The sequence below is a fragment of the Mustela erminea genome, chromosome 6, assembly GCF_009829155.1.
Source record: "Mustela erminea isolate mMusErm1 chromosome 6, mMusErm1.Pri, whole genome shotgun sequence".
Classification (NCBI taxonomy): Eukaryota; Metazoa; Chordata; class Mammalia; order Carnivora; family Mustelidae; genus Mustela; species Mustela erminea.
The window spans coordinates 121,132,986-121,150,703 of record NC_045619.1 but is presented as its reverse complement, the minus strand read 5'-3'; the positions used below and the strand labels follow the sequence as shown (position 1 = coordinate 121,150,703).

Sequence of the window (17,718 nt, the reverse complement as noted above, 5' to 3'; positions counted from 1 at the left end):
TAGTAATACTCATTATTGATTTGAAATACTTACTAGACCACTTCGACACCCCCTCTGTCTGCCCCTCTCTCCCCCGACCCTGCCTTCCTCCTCCCCTTCCCCTTCCCTCTTTCCTTCCATCCTTCCTCCTTGAAGGAATATTTCTTGGCAGACTGCAGAAAACTGCAGTATTCATAATTGAAGTTAAATAACACTTTCAATTTTTTTCAATAAAGTAAAACCTTGCTGGCTTGCTGTTTAAAATAGAGTAAGTCAAATATTGGATGAGTACCGTTCCTCTGAGGGTTATACATAGATAGTAGAACTTATAATATTTTTTTTCTTAAGATTTTATTTATTTATTTGACACAGAGAGAGAGAGAGAAAACACAAGTAGGGGAAGTGGTGGGAGCAGGAGAAGCAGGCCTCCCACTAAGTAAAGAGCTGGATCCCCAGGACCCTGGGGATCATGACCTGAGCCAAAAGCAGCTGCTTAACAACTGAACCACCCAGGTGCCCCAAAGACTTGTAATATTCTCTTTGCATCTTTGTACTCTCAATATCAGTGGCTCCTCTCTTCTGACTGTGATTATTCAGCAACAAATGGGAAATTAGACATCCAAAATCCTCATTTTCTTTTTTCACCCTTAATAAAGTATAATAGCTTATTCTCCCTCAGAACCTTTTAGTAGGAGGCCTGTGTCGACTCCTGGACCCTATCTAGATTTATGTTATTACTAGATACAATTGCAACTACATTAAAAATGCTTGAAACTGGATTTTCTTTGGAAAATATCTCAGATTTGAAGGGCATAGGAGATTGAGTGGGGTGGTTGGTAAATATAGAGCCTGATGGACTGAATAGGTGAAGTTAAAATTCTTAAAAGTAGAACAGTTAATACTGAATTACAGCATAAAATTGTCCAAGTATTATTTTTTTGAGGATTTATTTGAGAGAGAGAGAGAGAGGGAGAGACTCTCCAGCAGCCTAGATGTGGGATTCCATCCCATGGCCCTGAAATCATGACCTGAACTGAAATCAGGAGCAGGACGTTTAACCAAGAGAACCACAGAGGCACCCCTCCAAGTATCTTAATGTTTAATGTGAATGATCTGATTTATTCCTTATCATTTATGTTCTACTTTTTCTACACTTTTCTGAACTATTTTGAAACATAATGATGATTACTACCATTTATTGAGCCTATACCATGTGCCAAGCCATTTAATTATGCAATTCTCTAACACATATATGTAGAGTCAAATATAGTTGCCATCCCCATTTGGGAGATGAGGCTCAGAGAGGTGAAGTAATCTGCCCAAGGTCACATAGCTTGTCTGTGTTTGAGGGAGGCATTGATTCAAGCTCAGCCTGATTCCCGACACTTACCTTCTATTCTTCACGTGGCCAAGATACCTGCTTTGTCATTATTCATAAATGCATGCTTTGATGAAAACCATTTAATTTATTTATTTATTTGTCAGAGAGAGAGAGCACAGGCAGGCAGAGTGGCAGGCAGAGGCAGAGGGAGAAGCAGGCGCCCTGATGAGCAAGGAACCCGATGTGGGACTCCATCCCAAGACGCTGGATCATGACCTGAGCCGAAGGCAGCCAGTTAACCGATGGAGCCACCCAGGCGTCCCGATGAAAACCATTTTAAAAGAAGGTTATGAAAAGGACAGAACTGAATCATTTCTAGCGCCCCTCTATGATTTCCATGGTTGAGCCTAATGTTTAATGTTTAGGTTAATGTGCATAAATTAAAACATTATAACACTTCCAAGATCTAAAAAGTTAAGATATATGTAACGATTTGTACTATATAGCTTACTTGGGCTTACTATTATTTTTTTTAAAGATTTTATTTATTTATTTGACAGAGAGAGACACAGTGAGAGAGGGAACATAGCAGAGGGAGTGGGAGAGGGAGAAGCAGACCTTCCGCAGAGCAGGGAACCCGATGCAGGACTCGATTCTAGGACTCTGAGATCATGACCTGAGCCAAAGGCAGACGTCTAAAAACTGAGCCACCCAGGTGCCCCTCTTAGGCTTACTATTAATAATTATTTTTGCCTTTGAGATTTAAAAAAAAATCTTTATTTTGAAAGGAAATCATTATTTAACATTCAATGGCCTATTAAAAATCAAGTACATTGGCATAAATTGATGAAATGTGTATCATTGAATGTCTTATAGATATAGCTGTTATTTTCTCTTTTCTCCATTATGCTGTATTTCTTCCCACAGCATGCATGGAAGACTATACAGAAGAATCTGGGACTTTCACTTCTCCAAACTTCCCTGATAATTATCCAAACAATTGGAAATGTGTTTATAGGATCACGGTGGAAACCAGCCAACAGATTGCATTACACTTCACAAATTTCTCTTTGGAGGAGGCCATTGGTGGGCACTGTATAGATTTTGTGGAAATCAGGTAAGCACCTTTATTTCATCATCTTTTCTGTTATTGGTTTTCATTCATAATCTTTCCTGGAAAGGGTAAAGAAAACACATGGAAATTCTCTCTAAAGCGGACTGTTGTGCCCTTTCTTGCAAGATACAAAGCTTGCCATGTGGACCCTGATTTAACAGAAGAAAACCAGAAAATTGCATAAGTTTCAGGGGTTATTTTGAAGTGATTATTTTATTGAGAATATTTGAAAATAAACTCCAGATTTTATTTGGACAGATTAAACGGATGTACTACTATTGTGAAATTAGATCCTTGCAATTATTAAAAACCTACCTTCCTTATGGGAAAATAAATTTAAATTTTAGGCTGTTCATTGTCCATTTGGTCTAATTATATCACAAAAATGATGGTAAGATAACAACCATAAAGTTTTTAGAAAGTTTTTTGTGTTCAACTAATAAAAGTCTAGGCTTGTGAATTTTAGTGTGAGACCTTTTCTTCTTTACTTCTTTGGTATTTAGAGAGAATGAGTTTAAAAAGTTATATTTGCAGTAAAAGTAAGTTAACCTATATGTTGCTATCTATTCAGATCATTACATTGAATTAATGAGACTAATATCTTGGTGTGTATTTAGTTAAATTTTGTATTTGGCTTTTTGAAAGCCTAGAATATTATACTTTTTATTTTATTCTATGATGTAAAGTGAGGTACTAAAATAATAAATCACATTTGTATCATCTCATGCCAAAATAACATGAATTCTAAGTTTACAATAATTAAATCATTAGATTTTAATGTTGAGTGAACCCACCCACCCACCCCGTTTTTTTTAAACTTGAAAAAACTACAGATTACAGAGTAGATATAAAACTCCCAAAAGTTCTTGGGGAAGAATTATTTTCAAAATTTTGCTAAATATGTCAAATATAAGATTAAATTTTGAAAAATTCAAAATAGAAGGAAAACATTTCAGTTTTCTCTGTAAAATTAAGCAAAATTTGTTTATACTGCTAATAATTATGGTTTCTGTATCCCATTATATATTATGTATGTAATTTCTACATATTCATTCTCTCTGTATTCTCTGACACATTTGCCAGATGCTTCTCTCAGCTTGAAATTGGTTATATAAAATGTCGCATGAACCAAAAATGATGTTCCTTCTTAAGCCATTCACATGATGTTTAATAAAGTGAAAAATTGAAAACTTGAAATTGTGACTTGGAGTATTCTGAAGAAAGGTTGACTGACATAAACTGATCTGTTTCAATCTCAAAGTTCAAATAATATTAAATGTTTATAGAGTAATATTATCAATAACCAATAAATGATCTCATCTGTGTTTTGCCACAGAGATGGAGGCTATGAAAGTTCACCATCCCTGGGAACATACTGTGGCTCAAATCCACCTCCAAGAATCATCTCTCACAGCAACAAACTATGGTTACAATTTAAGAGTGACTTCCTTGGCTCGGGGCCTGGATTCTCAGTTAACTGGGATGGATCATTGACCGGTAAATGGGAAAGAGCTGTCTTTCCTTGGAGAATCTGGTCTGATTGGTTTCTTGATTCATAGACTGTCATGCTTTCATCCAGTTTTTTTTTTTCAGCTGTATTTTGTCATTACTGTCTGTACTAAACTTCAACATTACAAATATTTCTGAATTAACAGCCGCTGCTTTGGTTTTGTTTTCGAGGATGGAACAAGTGGAAATATTCTGGTTCCACGATATCTTTCCTTAAGCTGGTCATCATGATTAGGAGAAGGAAAGGATGTTGACATAGGCTAGCTACTCTTTGGAGACGCAGTTGTGTTCTGCTACAAAAGAGAGTAGCAGTAACCCCAGTTTATATAGATAGGAGAATTCCATTTTACCAAGAAGAAAAACATTTGGGTCATCTCATCTTTTCTCCTGTAGGATGTGGGGGCAATCTCACGACTCCCACTGGCGTGTTCACTTCTCCCAACTACCCGATGCCCTACTACCACAGCTCTGAATGCTATTGGAGGTTGAAATCCAGCCATGGCAGCCCATTCGAACTGGAATTTGAAGACTTCCACTTGGAGCATCACCCAAACTGCACGTCGGATTATCTGGCGGTACGTATGGGGTTCATTGGTTTATTTCACTGCTCCCATTTTTTCCCTCTTTGAAATTCAGGAAAGAGGAATACTTAAAATATCCACATAAAAAGCTCAATCCAAAGAAAAGAGAAAAAAGAAAATGTGATGAAAATGACAGCCTTCTAAGTATGGCAGGTATTATTGAAAGGATTGATATACTAAGTATTTAAAATATATTGAATATGGGCTGTTAAGATATGATTAAAATCTCCCAAAAGGAGTCATTTCTACATATTTTTAAAAAAATAACAATGTAGAGGACTATATTGGTGAATTAGAGAAGATAATTGAAGTCATCAGGTAGGACTTCATAAGTACAGCAATCCGTCCTTGACCATGAAAAAATAAAAAAACAAATAAAAAATGTATTACAATGTTGTAAATTATAAACTGTGAAATCAAAAACAAGGAGAACTGCTGAAAATAGCTATGGTCTCAAAAATACATATTAGTCTTTCATTTTTAACCCTCAGATTTCAGCCTGGGTTTACCCCCTTATCATCATACACAGCCATGGCTAAATGGCCCAACTTCACTACCTACATTTATAGACATTTAAATATAATTTTTAATATTTTGATATTTTGATTCAGGGCTCTTCTTTTGTTATGTCGTGCATTTCATGTATTTTCCCACTTGTTAAGAATTGGGAGTCCTTTGCATAATGTCTATGGCCACAATCCTCTGACATTTTAAAATGTTTCGTTAAAGGTGTATGACGGCCCAAGTACCACCTCTCATTTGCTAAGTCAGCTTTGTGGGAATGAAAAACCGCCTCTCATCCGTTCTAGTGGAGACAGCATGTTTTTAAAATTCAGGACAGATGAAGGTCAACAAGGAGGTGGCTTCCTAGCCAAATACCAGCAGAGTAAGTATGCATTCTGGCGGCCCCGTGCCTTTGGTGGGTCCTCAATCTCCTGATAGTGAAACAAATGGAAATGAGAATAACCCATTGGTTTGAGCAATTGAAATAAATCTTTGCTCTCTATGAGAAAATTTAATTCTACTTGACAGAAAAGTGCTTAGCATTAAATTTAATGCCATATAGGTAAAGCATGTGGTAAGCTATACAAAATGGAGTATTTAATATGCTGAGAGTGTTGCCATTTGGCTAAAGATCAGCATAGCAGGTTAACAGCAGATGGGTTTTCATTTTATCAAACATTACAATCTTCTAATTAGACATTATTCCATTGCACATAGTATCTCCCACACTGGTTTGTTTTTTTTTTTTTTTTTTTTTTTGGTCTTGTACTTCAAATGGTACTTTAATTTTTATTTTTTTAAAGATTTTATTTATTTGACAGGGAGAGAGAGATCACAAGTAGGCAGAGAGGCAGGCAGAGAGAGAGGGGGAAGCAGGCTCCCTGCTGAGCAGAGAGCCCGATGTAGGACTCGATCCCAAGACCCTGAGATCATGACCTGAGCCAAAGGCAGAGGCTTAACCCACTGAGCCTTCCAGGAGCCACAAATGGTATCTTAATTTTTATTAAGGGAAACTATATTCTCTTTTTTTTTTTTTTTAAGAATTTATTTAATTATTTGAGAGAGAGACAGTGAGAAAGAGCATGAGTGACGAGAAGGGCAGAGAGAGAAGCAGACTCCCCATGGAGCTGGGAGCCTGATGCGGGACTCGATCCCGGGACTCCAGGATCATGACCTGAGCCGAAGGCAGTCGTCCAACCAACTGAGCCACCCAGGTGTCCCAAGGGAAACTATATTCTTATAAATCAGATGTAAAGTGCACATTCTTCTTTTTTTTAAGATTTATTTATTTATTTTAGAGAGAGAGAGAAAATGAGCAAGTGGGGGGAGGGGCAGAGGGAGAATAAGAATCTGAAGCAGACTTCCTGGTGAGCACAGAGCCCCATGGAGAGCTGATCCCAGGACCCTGAGATCGTGACCTGAGCTGAAACCAAGAGTGGAGGCTCAACTGACTGAGCCACCCAGGTGCTCCTAATACAGTCTTTATTGTGGAAAAAGCTGGTCATTGTAGAGATGTCATTTTAAAATCTACTTTCTATGAGGCCACATGGTAGAATGAAAAGAATATTGTACAAAGGGTCAAGGAGCCCAGAGGTTTTTCCTGGCTCCTAATCTCTGAGAAGATCACTTTTCTTCTCTGAGGTTCCATGATTTCTTTTTTTTTTTTTTTTTTTTTTTTAAGATTTTATTTATTTATTTGACAGAGAGAGAAATCACAAGTAGGCGGAGAGTCAGGCAGAGAGAGAGAGAGAAGCAGCCTCCCGCCGAGCAAAGAGCCCGATGCGGGGCTCGATTCCAGGACACTGAGATCATGACCTGAGCCGAAGGCAGCGGCTTAATCCACTGAGCCACCCAGGCGCCCCGGTTCCATGATTTCTTAAAAGGAGATTAAGCAATGCCATTATGAAAGCGTCCTCAAGGTCTAGAATTAATTTTTTTTTTGAGAGTTGAGAGAGTGTGCACGTGTGCACACCCATGTACACAAGCAAGTGGCAGGGGGAAGGGGGAAGGACAGAGGGAGAGAGTCCCAAGCAGGCTCCATGCTCAGCACAGAGCAGAAGCAGGGCTCCATCTCACCACCCTGAGTTCATGGCCTGAGCTGACATCAAGAGTCGGTCGCCCAGTCAATGGAGCCACCCAGGCGCCCCTAGAACTAAATACTTTCTAATGTTAGTTTCAATATGGACATTTAAAGAAAACAAGGCTTCCTTGAATTTATGTTACTTAATAAACACTTGTGGTTTAGAAAGTACGTTCCTTGTCCACTACACCTAAATTTATCTATATTTTGACACAGTTACATAAAAATAGAACTGCAAGTCACAAGATCATAAACTGAACACACAAAATCCCCTTGAATTCATTGAAAGCGTATTAATGTTTGATCTTGACTATGTGTGAATTTGCAAATATTCACATTCACTTAGAGTTGAAGGTTAGGCTGAATTCTAGTTTTGAATACTGAGTTTTAATGATAAAATGCTTTTATTCTTCAGAACTTCAGCATAGTCTATGGAAAGCTCTCCTAAATTCTCTCAGGAATAGATCTTTTTGGTCAAACATGTAATCATGTCTCTAATTTTATTATTGCTGTGGTAATTTGCTTCTTGGTTATAGACTGATTATTTATTAAAGATTCCTCCCTTTTATTCCTGTGATTATTTTATTTTTCTCTTGTAATTTCGGAACACTGAAGGAGTAACAGTGTACATGGGATAGAGGTCCTTAAAGGCAAAATCAGAGCTAACCTGTGAGATTTTCTGTAAAATTTGTCATATGAAATTGGAGGTTTGCAAATAGTAGAATTTCTGAGCACTGAGAGCAGCTCATATGGTTTCATGGAATATATTTTCCTCTGCCCAGACTTGTAGGCATCGTGGCACACACTGCCTCTCTGCCTGATTGCTGTAACTTCTCACAGGCATTTAAGACCATGACATTGTCCTTTACAATTCCTTTGTGGACAAAAAGAGAAATGAGAATAGAGAATAGAGAAATTTCTCTAATGAGAAATAGTTTGAGTATTCCCCTGCTCTAGCAAGAAAGATTCTGAAGAGCTACAAAGGTATATTTTTCCATACCAAAGATTATCTATCTCTCTCTATATATAAAATGTTCTAGTTTATTTAGATTATATATATAGTGTTCTAGTCATCTGTCAGTCATCACTATAGTAGTAGAAATGCATATATGAACCACATTTTTCAGAGGCTATTTTTTTAATGTAATGTTAATTTTTCTCATTCTCTTTTATCACACATTATACAGACAATGTGGACAAGGTTTGAGAAAAGGGATGTATATGCCTTGTTCAAGCCCTTAGTTTGGGTTGTGTTTGGCACTGACTCCCGGGACTAGCCACACCTTGAGGTACCTGGCATAGTGTTGTTGCAAACTCAGCTGAGGAAAATGCCACCCGTAGATGGAAGACTTTTTTCAGAATTGAAGATTTTCGTTTCTTCTTCACATCCTTTGCATTCCCTCCATTCATTTGGTGCTTCCCGATGACTGACTAGAGCAATAATGGAGCCTTTCTTGTGAATTTCATGCTGACTTTTGAATGTTCAACAAAGCCATGCTGTTACTCATTTTTAGCATTCACATAGAACTTCGTGTTTTTAAGCTGTTGAATTTAAAGGTCAGGATTTCTGTTCCTTCCAAACACTGAAGTTAGAAAAACAGAAGCATAGAATATTTAATGCACTTTTGTAAATAAACAAATCAGACTGCTTTCTGAGTAGTGCTGAGTTAGTCCGCTGTCCACCAGTTCACGGGAATTTGATGCCTAATAGGCAATTTTCATGGCACTTTAAAATTTATGAGTTCACTGAAGTATTATTTTATGTTTGTACTAAGTGGAGACCCTTTCACTATAAAAATGTTGTACTATATACATATATACACACACATAAACATATATACTATATATATATACATAATATATACAAATACATAATATATAAACTATGTATATACTTCAATCTAGTTTTCTTTTTTATTAATTATTTTTATTAACGTATGTATAGGCCTGTGAATCGCCAGGCTTACATACTTCACAGCACTCACTATATCACATACCCTCCCCTGTGTCCATAACCCAACTGCCCTCTCCAAACCCCCTAGTTGTTTTCTTAAAGGAAAATCTCACCCATCTGGGAGCAACAATGAAATACATGATGGTGGTTCTCAATAATCCTGGTTCCTTTTTTCAGCATGTAGGAACGTGACGATTGTGAACCGAACCTACGGCCTCTTAGAGAGTATACATTACCCAGGTCCCTATTCGGACAATCAACGTTGCAATTGGACCATCCAGGCAACTACTGGCAACACGGTGAATTACACATTTTTAGCATTTGAATTGGAAAATCACGTAAGCTGCTTGACAGACTATTTAGAGGTATGTATTCTGAAGCTAAATAAACCACTGCATTTTCAGATCAAGTTAGGCAAGCCAAACTAGAAATCATCGTGCTCTGTAGAACTGAGTCTGTGTGGCTCTATGCATCTGCACTCCTCCAGCTACCCATGGTATTTCAACAGGTATATCTCGTGTCTCTTTCACTGCCTCATGTTACTATTAAGGATATCTAATTTACTAAATTATATACACAGAGAATTGTCTATGTTTTTAGGTTTCAATATGATTTCTGGGCTGACTGACCTCCTATTATTTCAATAATCCAGGAGTAAAGGAATAACTTCTAATTTGTGTTAATTTTGTGTTAACTTGTTTTTATGTTTATTGTCTATAAACAGGATATCCGAAAATGTTTGGGTACCTGGATTTATCTAATACCTAATTTGCCTGATACTAGAAATCATGATTTTGAGCCTTTTTTTTATTTTTAAATTTAAGTGCATTTCAGTTAATTTTTCTTTCAGTAAAATGGAAATTTCTATTTGTTCTGATAATGACCACCTGTAGCATTTATTTGACTCTTTGTATACGATGCTATTCAATGAAAACTGCTTGAGAACTAGATATCAGATAATCTCTTATTTTTACAAAAAGACACTTTATTCCTAAAAGCTTTTTTGCTAACTTCCATGTGTGACTTTTTAGGGCTCTAGCTTGAAAAATTAGGCACCTACTTATTTTGCTTAATTTGTGAGTATAATTATGCTTTCATATATAAAATTATATAAGTGATTATATTAGTTTAGAAATTATGGCTTCCACTTCCACACTCTGCAAGATAATTTTACTGAAACCACTAACAGTATTTTGACATCAAATTCTCATCATTAATAAAATCACTTTTTAAGTTCACTTAACACACCATTTTCGTATTGTTCTATGTTGTTCATATATAATACTTTTGAATCCACATATGATGTTTTCACTACAAATCTTTTCTAAAGTGACAAGTACCCACTCTGATAGCATTAGGACATCTCCCCCAACCCATGCTACCTATCTACAACACAGTGACTTAGTGGGTTTCTTCTTAGGGTGATCAGTGATTTTTCGAAGTCTTGCTTACAAAGACTTCGAACATCCAGCCCTTGTAACTTTAAAGACCAATTTTTCAGAAAAAAAAATTCTTTATCTTTGCAAAATTTTCTTACTTTTTTTTTTTAATCAATTCTTTAGGAAACTGAGTGTTGATTGAGACTGTTTGAAGTTAACATATCTTTTCCAAAGAGCCCATTTGTTTTTCAAAACAAAGAAAAAGAAAAACAAGGGGAAACAAAGAGAAAGCTGCCTGTTCTTTGAGAGACTTGGGAGTTCTAAATATAGGGAGTCTCTTGTTTCTGAGAGATAGTTTTTTTGGGTGAAATCTTGCTTTGTATTTAGAAGAGTTCAATATTATAGAATTGTAGCCATAGAGTTTCCCTACTAGAAAGTGATGTTTACTAGTATTCAAAGAAAATATGACAAGCATGAACTTGACAATGGTTTTAAAGCCCATTTTTCTTGATCTAGTGTTCAGACGGTCTTTACAAGCTTCATGGCACGCTTGTCCCATTGCATTTACCTGGAGTAGATACCCTTTTCTTTTCTTCACATGATATGATCTTGCTCATTCTTTAGAGGAAATGGAAGAGTTGCTTTCAAAGCCCCTTCTTCCTACTACAAACAGAGCCACTTATCTTACTGCATTTTTGCCAACTGTGATTGCACCCACATGCCGTTTGGAAGGTGTGAGCTGTCTCCTGCTGAGTTTCTGACCCAGCATTGGTTATTGAGTTGGGATCGTAATAGGAAGTCATTAAGTTCAGGATGAATTAACTCTCGCAGCCATATTTTAGCATCAACCTAATGAGAGATGTTAATTGGTGAGAAAGAACTGAACTCCAGACAGACCATTTTGTATCATTCCTATGCATTCACTGCAGTTCTACCCCTCTGAGCACAAACCAAAAGAGAACTCATGGCCTTGTGTGTGTGGTGATACGCCAGGCACCCTGAGAGCGATCTGATGAGAGGACAACAGCCGAAGCTGCAGGGGGAGGAAACTTTGACCTGGACTTTCAGGAGGCTTTGGAAGAAAGAGTTGGGGGAGGAAATGAGATGGAACTTTTCCAGGGACTGGTTTCCACCTCTTTGGACTTACTTGAGGAAGGAAGGGTAGCAAAAAGGCCCATCAGATAATTTTTTGGAGGTGTCCAAAAACTGTCAAATGAAGATACTTATTCCAGCAACCGCAGAGCAGCTCAGTGGAGCCCCTTCATAGATGACGTTAGAGGCATGCCATGTATCTTGTGCAACACTGATGGTGAAAGCAGCAAAAACACAGAATGAGAACCAAAAGTTCAGCAAAGCCTTCCAAAGAATGACACTGTTGCCAGAGGGAGGAGATTTTTTCCATTTCTGTAAGCCAAGGGGCAAGACCAGAGCAGTTCCTACAATGGCTGGTCTATGATGAAAATTTTAAAAGCACAAATAACTACTTAAGAAGAGAAAAGCCATAAACACGAAATCTAGTTTCCGTTATTTTAATAACTTCTAGTTGAAGGGTTTTTCAAGTAACTGAGCCAGATCCCGGTTGAGTGACTGTTATGGCAGCCAGAATTGAGTTATTTTGAATTAATAAAACCAAAATTACGAAAGGACTTGATTAGGTGTTGGTCAGACATTATGGCCAACCTTGCTGAGGGGTGTGGGTTGGTAGAGATCCCACTGGGAAGCAAATCCTTTATTGTTTGTCCTCCGGGCAAAACAAAATGATTCAGATTTGGAAATTAAATTCAATGAGAGGAAGGGTCACTTGCCTGAAGGAATAAGATGATATTGCCCATACAATTATGGGAAGTCAACCTTAAGGATTCTTTGTGTATCCTACAACTGCATTTCAATTTTTTAATTTTTATTTTGAGTCTGGGTCTCTGCATAGAAGGGACTTCTAATAAGTGTTTGAATATACACATGAAAGTGGTGGATTTGGGAGAAATCAGCACAGAGATGTGCAGGGAAGCCCGAGCATATGCGAGGTCAGCCTGGAGCACGAGTGTGGGGGAAGAGGAAGGAGGAAAACCCTGAGGTTGTTGTGTCATGGATGCTGAGGGCAGAGAGCATTGCAGAAGGTGACTGTGATGGGCAAGGTGAGAGGCTCTCAGGGGATCAAGAGGGATCTCGGGGTGATCAGTGTGACTCTGGGCAGACCAGTATTTGAAGGGTAGTAGGTGCAGGAGCGAGAGGCCACAGTGTCCAGAAGCACAGTGAGTGTAGATGGGAGTTTAAGCCCATAGATTTGCCAAGGTTTCCCGAGGGAATAGCATGAAGTCAGAGCTTCTTTTCTCCAGTCCTTGTCCTGCATTTCCCTCGCTGGTCCTCATGAGGCAAGCTCTCAGGGGACACCCTCTCTGCATATTCTCTTGTATGTCAGCATCTCTCTCTCTCCCTTTTTTAAAAAGATTTTATTTATTTATTTATTTGACAGAGATCACAGGCAGGCAAAGAGACAGGGAAGCAGGCTCCCCACGGAGCAGAGAGCCTGATGTGGGGCTCGATCTCAGGACCCTGAGATCATGACTGAGCCGAAGGCAGAGGCTTTAACCCACTGAGCCACCCAGGCGCCCCTGTCAGTGTTCTTAAAATGTGGCTCAGGTTTGGATTCGACACTCCAATGAAGCTGACTAGGACCAGGCATGCTGGAACTCTATCATCTGGCTCAAATACTCTGGTTTCATAGGCTGAGGTTATATGGGCTTATTGTTCATCAAGTTATAATGTTGGGCTATATTAATACTTGTATTCTCCAGGTCACATTTACAGGAACTATAATAGCTTCATATAGCCATACATGGGAGATTATTCCTAGTAAATTATATTTGACTGTTTTGCCTGAGAATACAAGCACATCATAAGCCTTCTAAGCCCCGATTCTTTGGTCTGTAGAACATTACTCATTTGCATATAGACTTATTGGCATTGGCCTCCTACTTCTTCAAAAATAATTGATAAAAATGTCAGATGGTACCTGTTTCAAATACTCCAAAATGGTGTGTTTCTTTGGTTAAAATGGTCTATTTTTTTTTAAACATTTACTTATTTATTTTAGAGAGAGTGTGTGTATAAGCAAGGAGAGGGGCAGGGGGGAAGGAGAGAGAAAATCCTCAAGCAGATTACATTCTGAGCGTGGAGCCTAACACAGGGCTCCATCCCAGGACCCTGAGATCATGACCTGAGCCAAAATCAAGAGTCAGATGGCCAACTGACTAAGTCAACCGGACATCCCTAAAATGATCTATTATTAAACACTTTAGGGATAGCACTGTTCAAAAACTTGGCAATAATAATTGATCTTTATTGAACACTTATTATTTGCTAGGTAATTATTACAGCAACACTGTAATGTAAGAAATTTACCCATTTGGCAGGCGAGACAGTTGAGGCAAATACAGGTTGTCCACAGTCACAAACATTAGAGTTGCCAAAGCCAGGCTTTCTACCAGGCCCTATCATGCTGGGCCAGTGCTTTTAGCCATGACACCACACATCCTCTATGTATATACTCAAAATTCTCTGTCATCCTCAGAGGTGACACGAGGGAGTGTCCGCGAGCCCTTGGACCTACCATCCTAGTGATACTGTCACAGAGAAAAGTCTGTGTTACTATAGTCTACTTCATAGATAAGTACTGGCCATTTATTACTATAATCATGGTTTTCTTTGCTACATTGTGACAAATTATTTTTAGTGTCCAACTTCGAATTTTTCCAAGAATTACTGTCAGTCTTTTTGCCTATGAGATGCCAGAATAAATCTTTCCTAGAGTTTGGAAATTGAAATATCTTCCCTTGAGCTTTCTGACGGTCCTCTTACTTTTTAGTGTTGTGCTTTATACTCTTGGTTGCAGATACACGCTCAAACTAAACCATTAGCTTTGTGAAAGGGCTCTGGTCTGAGGAAAGTAAGAAGCGTCACGACACACGCAATTAACTAAAAAGCTGGGAAAGGGCAGGAACAAAGGCAGCTTGGTGGCGTCTCCCTGCAGGAGTATACGCCATTCCCATCTCTCTCCTCTGCATGTCTACAACCTCACCATTTTAGCTTCCATACGGCCCCACCAACAATGACTCCACATGACCATTTGCCCCAAGCTCTTGCAACAAACGGGCCTCCTTTGGCAAAAATTCCCAGCACAGGTTGCTCATCCTTTTGAGTCTGACAGCAAAGGCATGGATCTCGCCCACCTATCGATACCTACTCCTCTGGGCCGTAGGACGGCTCTGGCCAGGAGCAGTGAAGTCCAGTCCTCTGGCCAGTGTTGCTCATAGATGGTGTGTGGGAGCAGAGGCAGAATCGCTGAGTACGGCTCTGATGATGTGTTAAAACATTTCTTAAACATTCATGAATTCAACAAGATTACACAATTTGTTCTGTAGGGACTGTACCTTTCAGTACTGCAGGAGGTAATTCACTTAAGCCCCAGAAATGCATTTAAAGGAATTGCCTGTCTTGATCTTATAAATTGGATTTCAGTGTCTCTTCTAGTTTCAAAATTCTACTAGGCATGTTTCGGTTTTTCCCTTTATCACATTATGCTCTCTTCTGCAAGTGTCAATCCATCCATATTTTGATCTTTCTTTTGCCCTAATCATAGCTTAAAAAATAGACATTTTTTTTCCTAAATGTGCTGTTTCCCAGAGTGTAGCTAATTTGTCTGTAGGCTCATAAAATGGTCAAAAAGCTTTTATGTAGCCCCATGGTTCCTTCTTACTTGATTTCTTCAGAGGTTTCCTCTTTTATTGCCCCCAAAGTTATTCCTAGCTTTTCTGGACAGAATTTAATTTTATTAGAATTTATCATGTTTCCTGAATTTTCTTTCTTTTCTCTATTGCTTTTCTTTTTTCTTTAATTACTAATTGTTTTGGTCCATGGGCTCATATCTCCTTTTGAGGTCTGACTCCCTAAAACCTTAGGCCCATGACTGGTATGTCCAATATCGTAGGCTCAAGGGACATTGATCGCTGTTTCCTAATGTTTTGTTCTACAATAACAACCACTTCTTTGCCGTCCAGAATAAGTCTAGACTAGTACTTCTTTCCACTATTTTCTTTACTTTTTTTTTTTTTAAATTTTATTTATTTATTTGACAGACAGAGATCACAGGTAGGCAGAGAGGCAGGCAGAGAGAGAGGAGTAAGCAGACCCCCTGCTAAGCAGAGAGCCCGAAGCGGGGCTCGATCCCAGGTGGGATCATGACCTAAGCCAAAGGCAGAGGCTTTAACCCATTGAGCCACCCAGACGCCCCTATTTTCTTTACTTTTTGAGACAGGAGAGCATTTAAAGAATTTATCAAATGACATTTTTTTTTTCCATTTAAACTTTGGAGAGATGTTCAGATGGTTGAAGTTATCTCCCCTTTGCCACCACCATGTGTCTCTTTGTGTTGCACTCGTGTTGACATACTTCCTTTGTAAAAAATTGTAGTCTCAGCTGAGGAAGAAGCCAGTGGGGGAGGATGAAGCCCTTATAACAGGCTGCATTCCAGAGTCGCCTGGAGATCTTACTAGAAAAACATGTTTCTAGACGTCAGCCCAGACCTACTCAATCAAAGTCTCTGGGAATCTCAGTAGAGAGAGTCCCCCCAAGCCCTCGGGCCGCACTTGAGACCACTGTCTGCAGCCCACTTGTACTCCAGCAGCACATTTTACCCCCTCTTCAAAGCTCTCTCCTGGGAAATCAGAACTACTTTAAGACGTGTCTTCTTAACATGTACCTTTGAGTGCTAGTAAAGATTTCCTTTTGGGTTAAATCTCATTTTTCCGTTGCTGCAGGTGAATCACATCTTTGTCTCACCAAGGCCTGGTGATACGGTCATGCTGTTTGTGTCATTATGTAAAAATATCAGATTTACTTTGCGATTTTCATGTCAGGATTCTCAACTTTCTTGCCCCATCTTTAGCTGGCACCTTAACCGCTACTGTCTTCCAGTCCATTCTCTATACCCTCCCAGGCCTTCCACTTCGCAAGCCTTCCTCTTCATGACGCCAGTGACTTCTGTCAAACGCATTTCCCTCCAGTCTTTGTCAGATGCGTTTTATCTCTTGCCAAATCCTTCTTCTGATGTCATCTTGTGCACCAGATGTTTCTATCATTATTTATTATACTCCCGTGTCCTCTTCCAATGACAAAATCATGCATTTCAAGTGAAAGAATGGACCAAAATGGAGGCTTCCGGTCTTGCACTCTTGTTTTCCAAGTCTGCAGCCTGAGCAACGTTTTCCATCAGGCCCTTGTGATATTGTGATTAGTTAAGGTAACTCGGGCTGTTGTTGTTATGAAGGACTCATAAATTCTCAGATGCTTAACATACTGCAAGTTTATTTCTCAGTCTTGTTAGAGACCCATGCTGGTGTTCCTTGCCTTCCACATGGTGATTCAGGAACCCAGACAAAGGGGAAGTCGATTTGGGGAAACCACATAACTCTCTCTGCCACAAACATTGATAGATGTTTCACAAATAAAGGGAACTAAATTCTAGTAAGTTTTGAGAAATGCTGAATTAAACACAGTTAAACAGAGCTTGGTGTGCTTTTCAGTTTTTGCTGTGGTATTTCCTCAAGCTGTTACTACCCTAAGTAAGTGTTGTTCATTCATGTATCCATTCATTTAGTCATCCAAATACATCTTAACACATAGACTGTGGAAATACAACTGTTTTCGCATCAGTTTTCCTTGTCTTCACTGAGGAGACAGATGGTAATCAATTTAGCACACAATACAAATTTAATTACAAGCTGTGTTAAGTGGTATCAGGGAATGTTACCGGGTTCTCCAAGGACTCGAAGAGGGAGGGCAGAGCCCATCTGTAGGTCAGAGAAGGCTTCCCCGAGGAAGAGTAACTTAGCCAGTTCAAAGGAAGTGGAAAGTTTCACCAAGGAAAGCTGTGGTCGAGGAACTGTCCCAGATAAAGCCGGACACTAGTTAAAGTGGCCGAGATAGATTTTAATCAGTAACACAGTCCTGCAGGGGGATCGAGCGGGAACTGCCCTCCATTTCAGTTTGTACAGAGGTGACGGGACACCGTGAAGGGAGAGCGAGCGTGTCAGGAGGGGGCCAGCAGCTGGAGGAGGCAGGGAAGTGAGCAATGGCTAAAGGTGAATCAGGGTCAGTGTGGTGAGGCCAGTTGTGTGTGCCGGCCAGCAGTGACGGAAGCTAGGATTCTGCCCTTCCACAGGGACAGGGAGACCAGTGTCCTGTCCCTCCTGATGATTCTGTTTCAAAGGTATGCTTCTCAGATCCTTGAGAAAGGCAC

At 39.2% G+C, this 17,718-nt stretch overlaps 1 protein-coding gene across 1 annotated transcript in view; it reads left to right on the top strand.

Moving 5' to 3' along the window:
• Nucleotides 1-17,718, top strand: part of CUBN (cubilin) — a 271,085-nt gene that overhangs the window by 69,870 nt on the left and 183,497 nt on the right. The window contains exons 23-27 of the mRNA XM_032349505.1: nucleotides 2,228-2,417; nucleotides 3,751-3,911; nucleotides 4,317-4,498; nucleotides 5,234-5,390; nucleotides 9,220-9,407. Coding sequence (XP_032205396.1) covers nucleotides 2,228-2,417; nucleotides 3,751-3,911; nucleotides 4,317-4,498; nucleotides 5,234-5,390; nucleotides 9,220-9,407 — 878 coding nt within the window. The remainder of the gene's footprint in view (nucleotides 1-2,227; nucleotides 2,418-3,750; nucleotides 3,912-4,316; nucleotides 4,499-5,233; nucleotides 5,391-9,219; nucleotides 9,408-17,718) is intronic.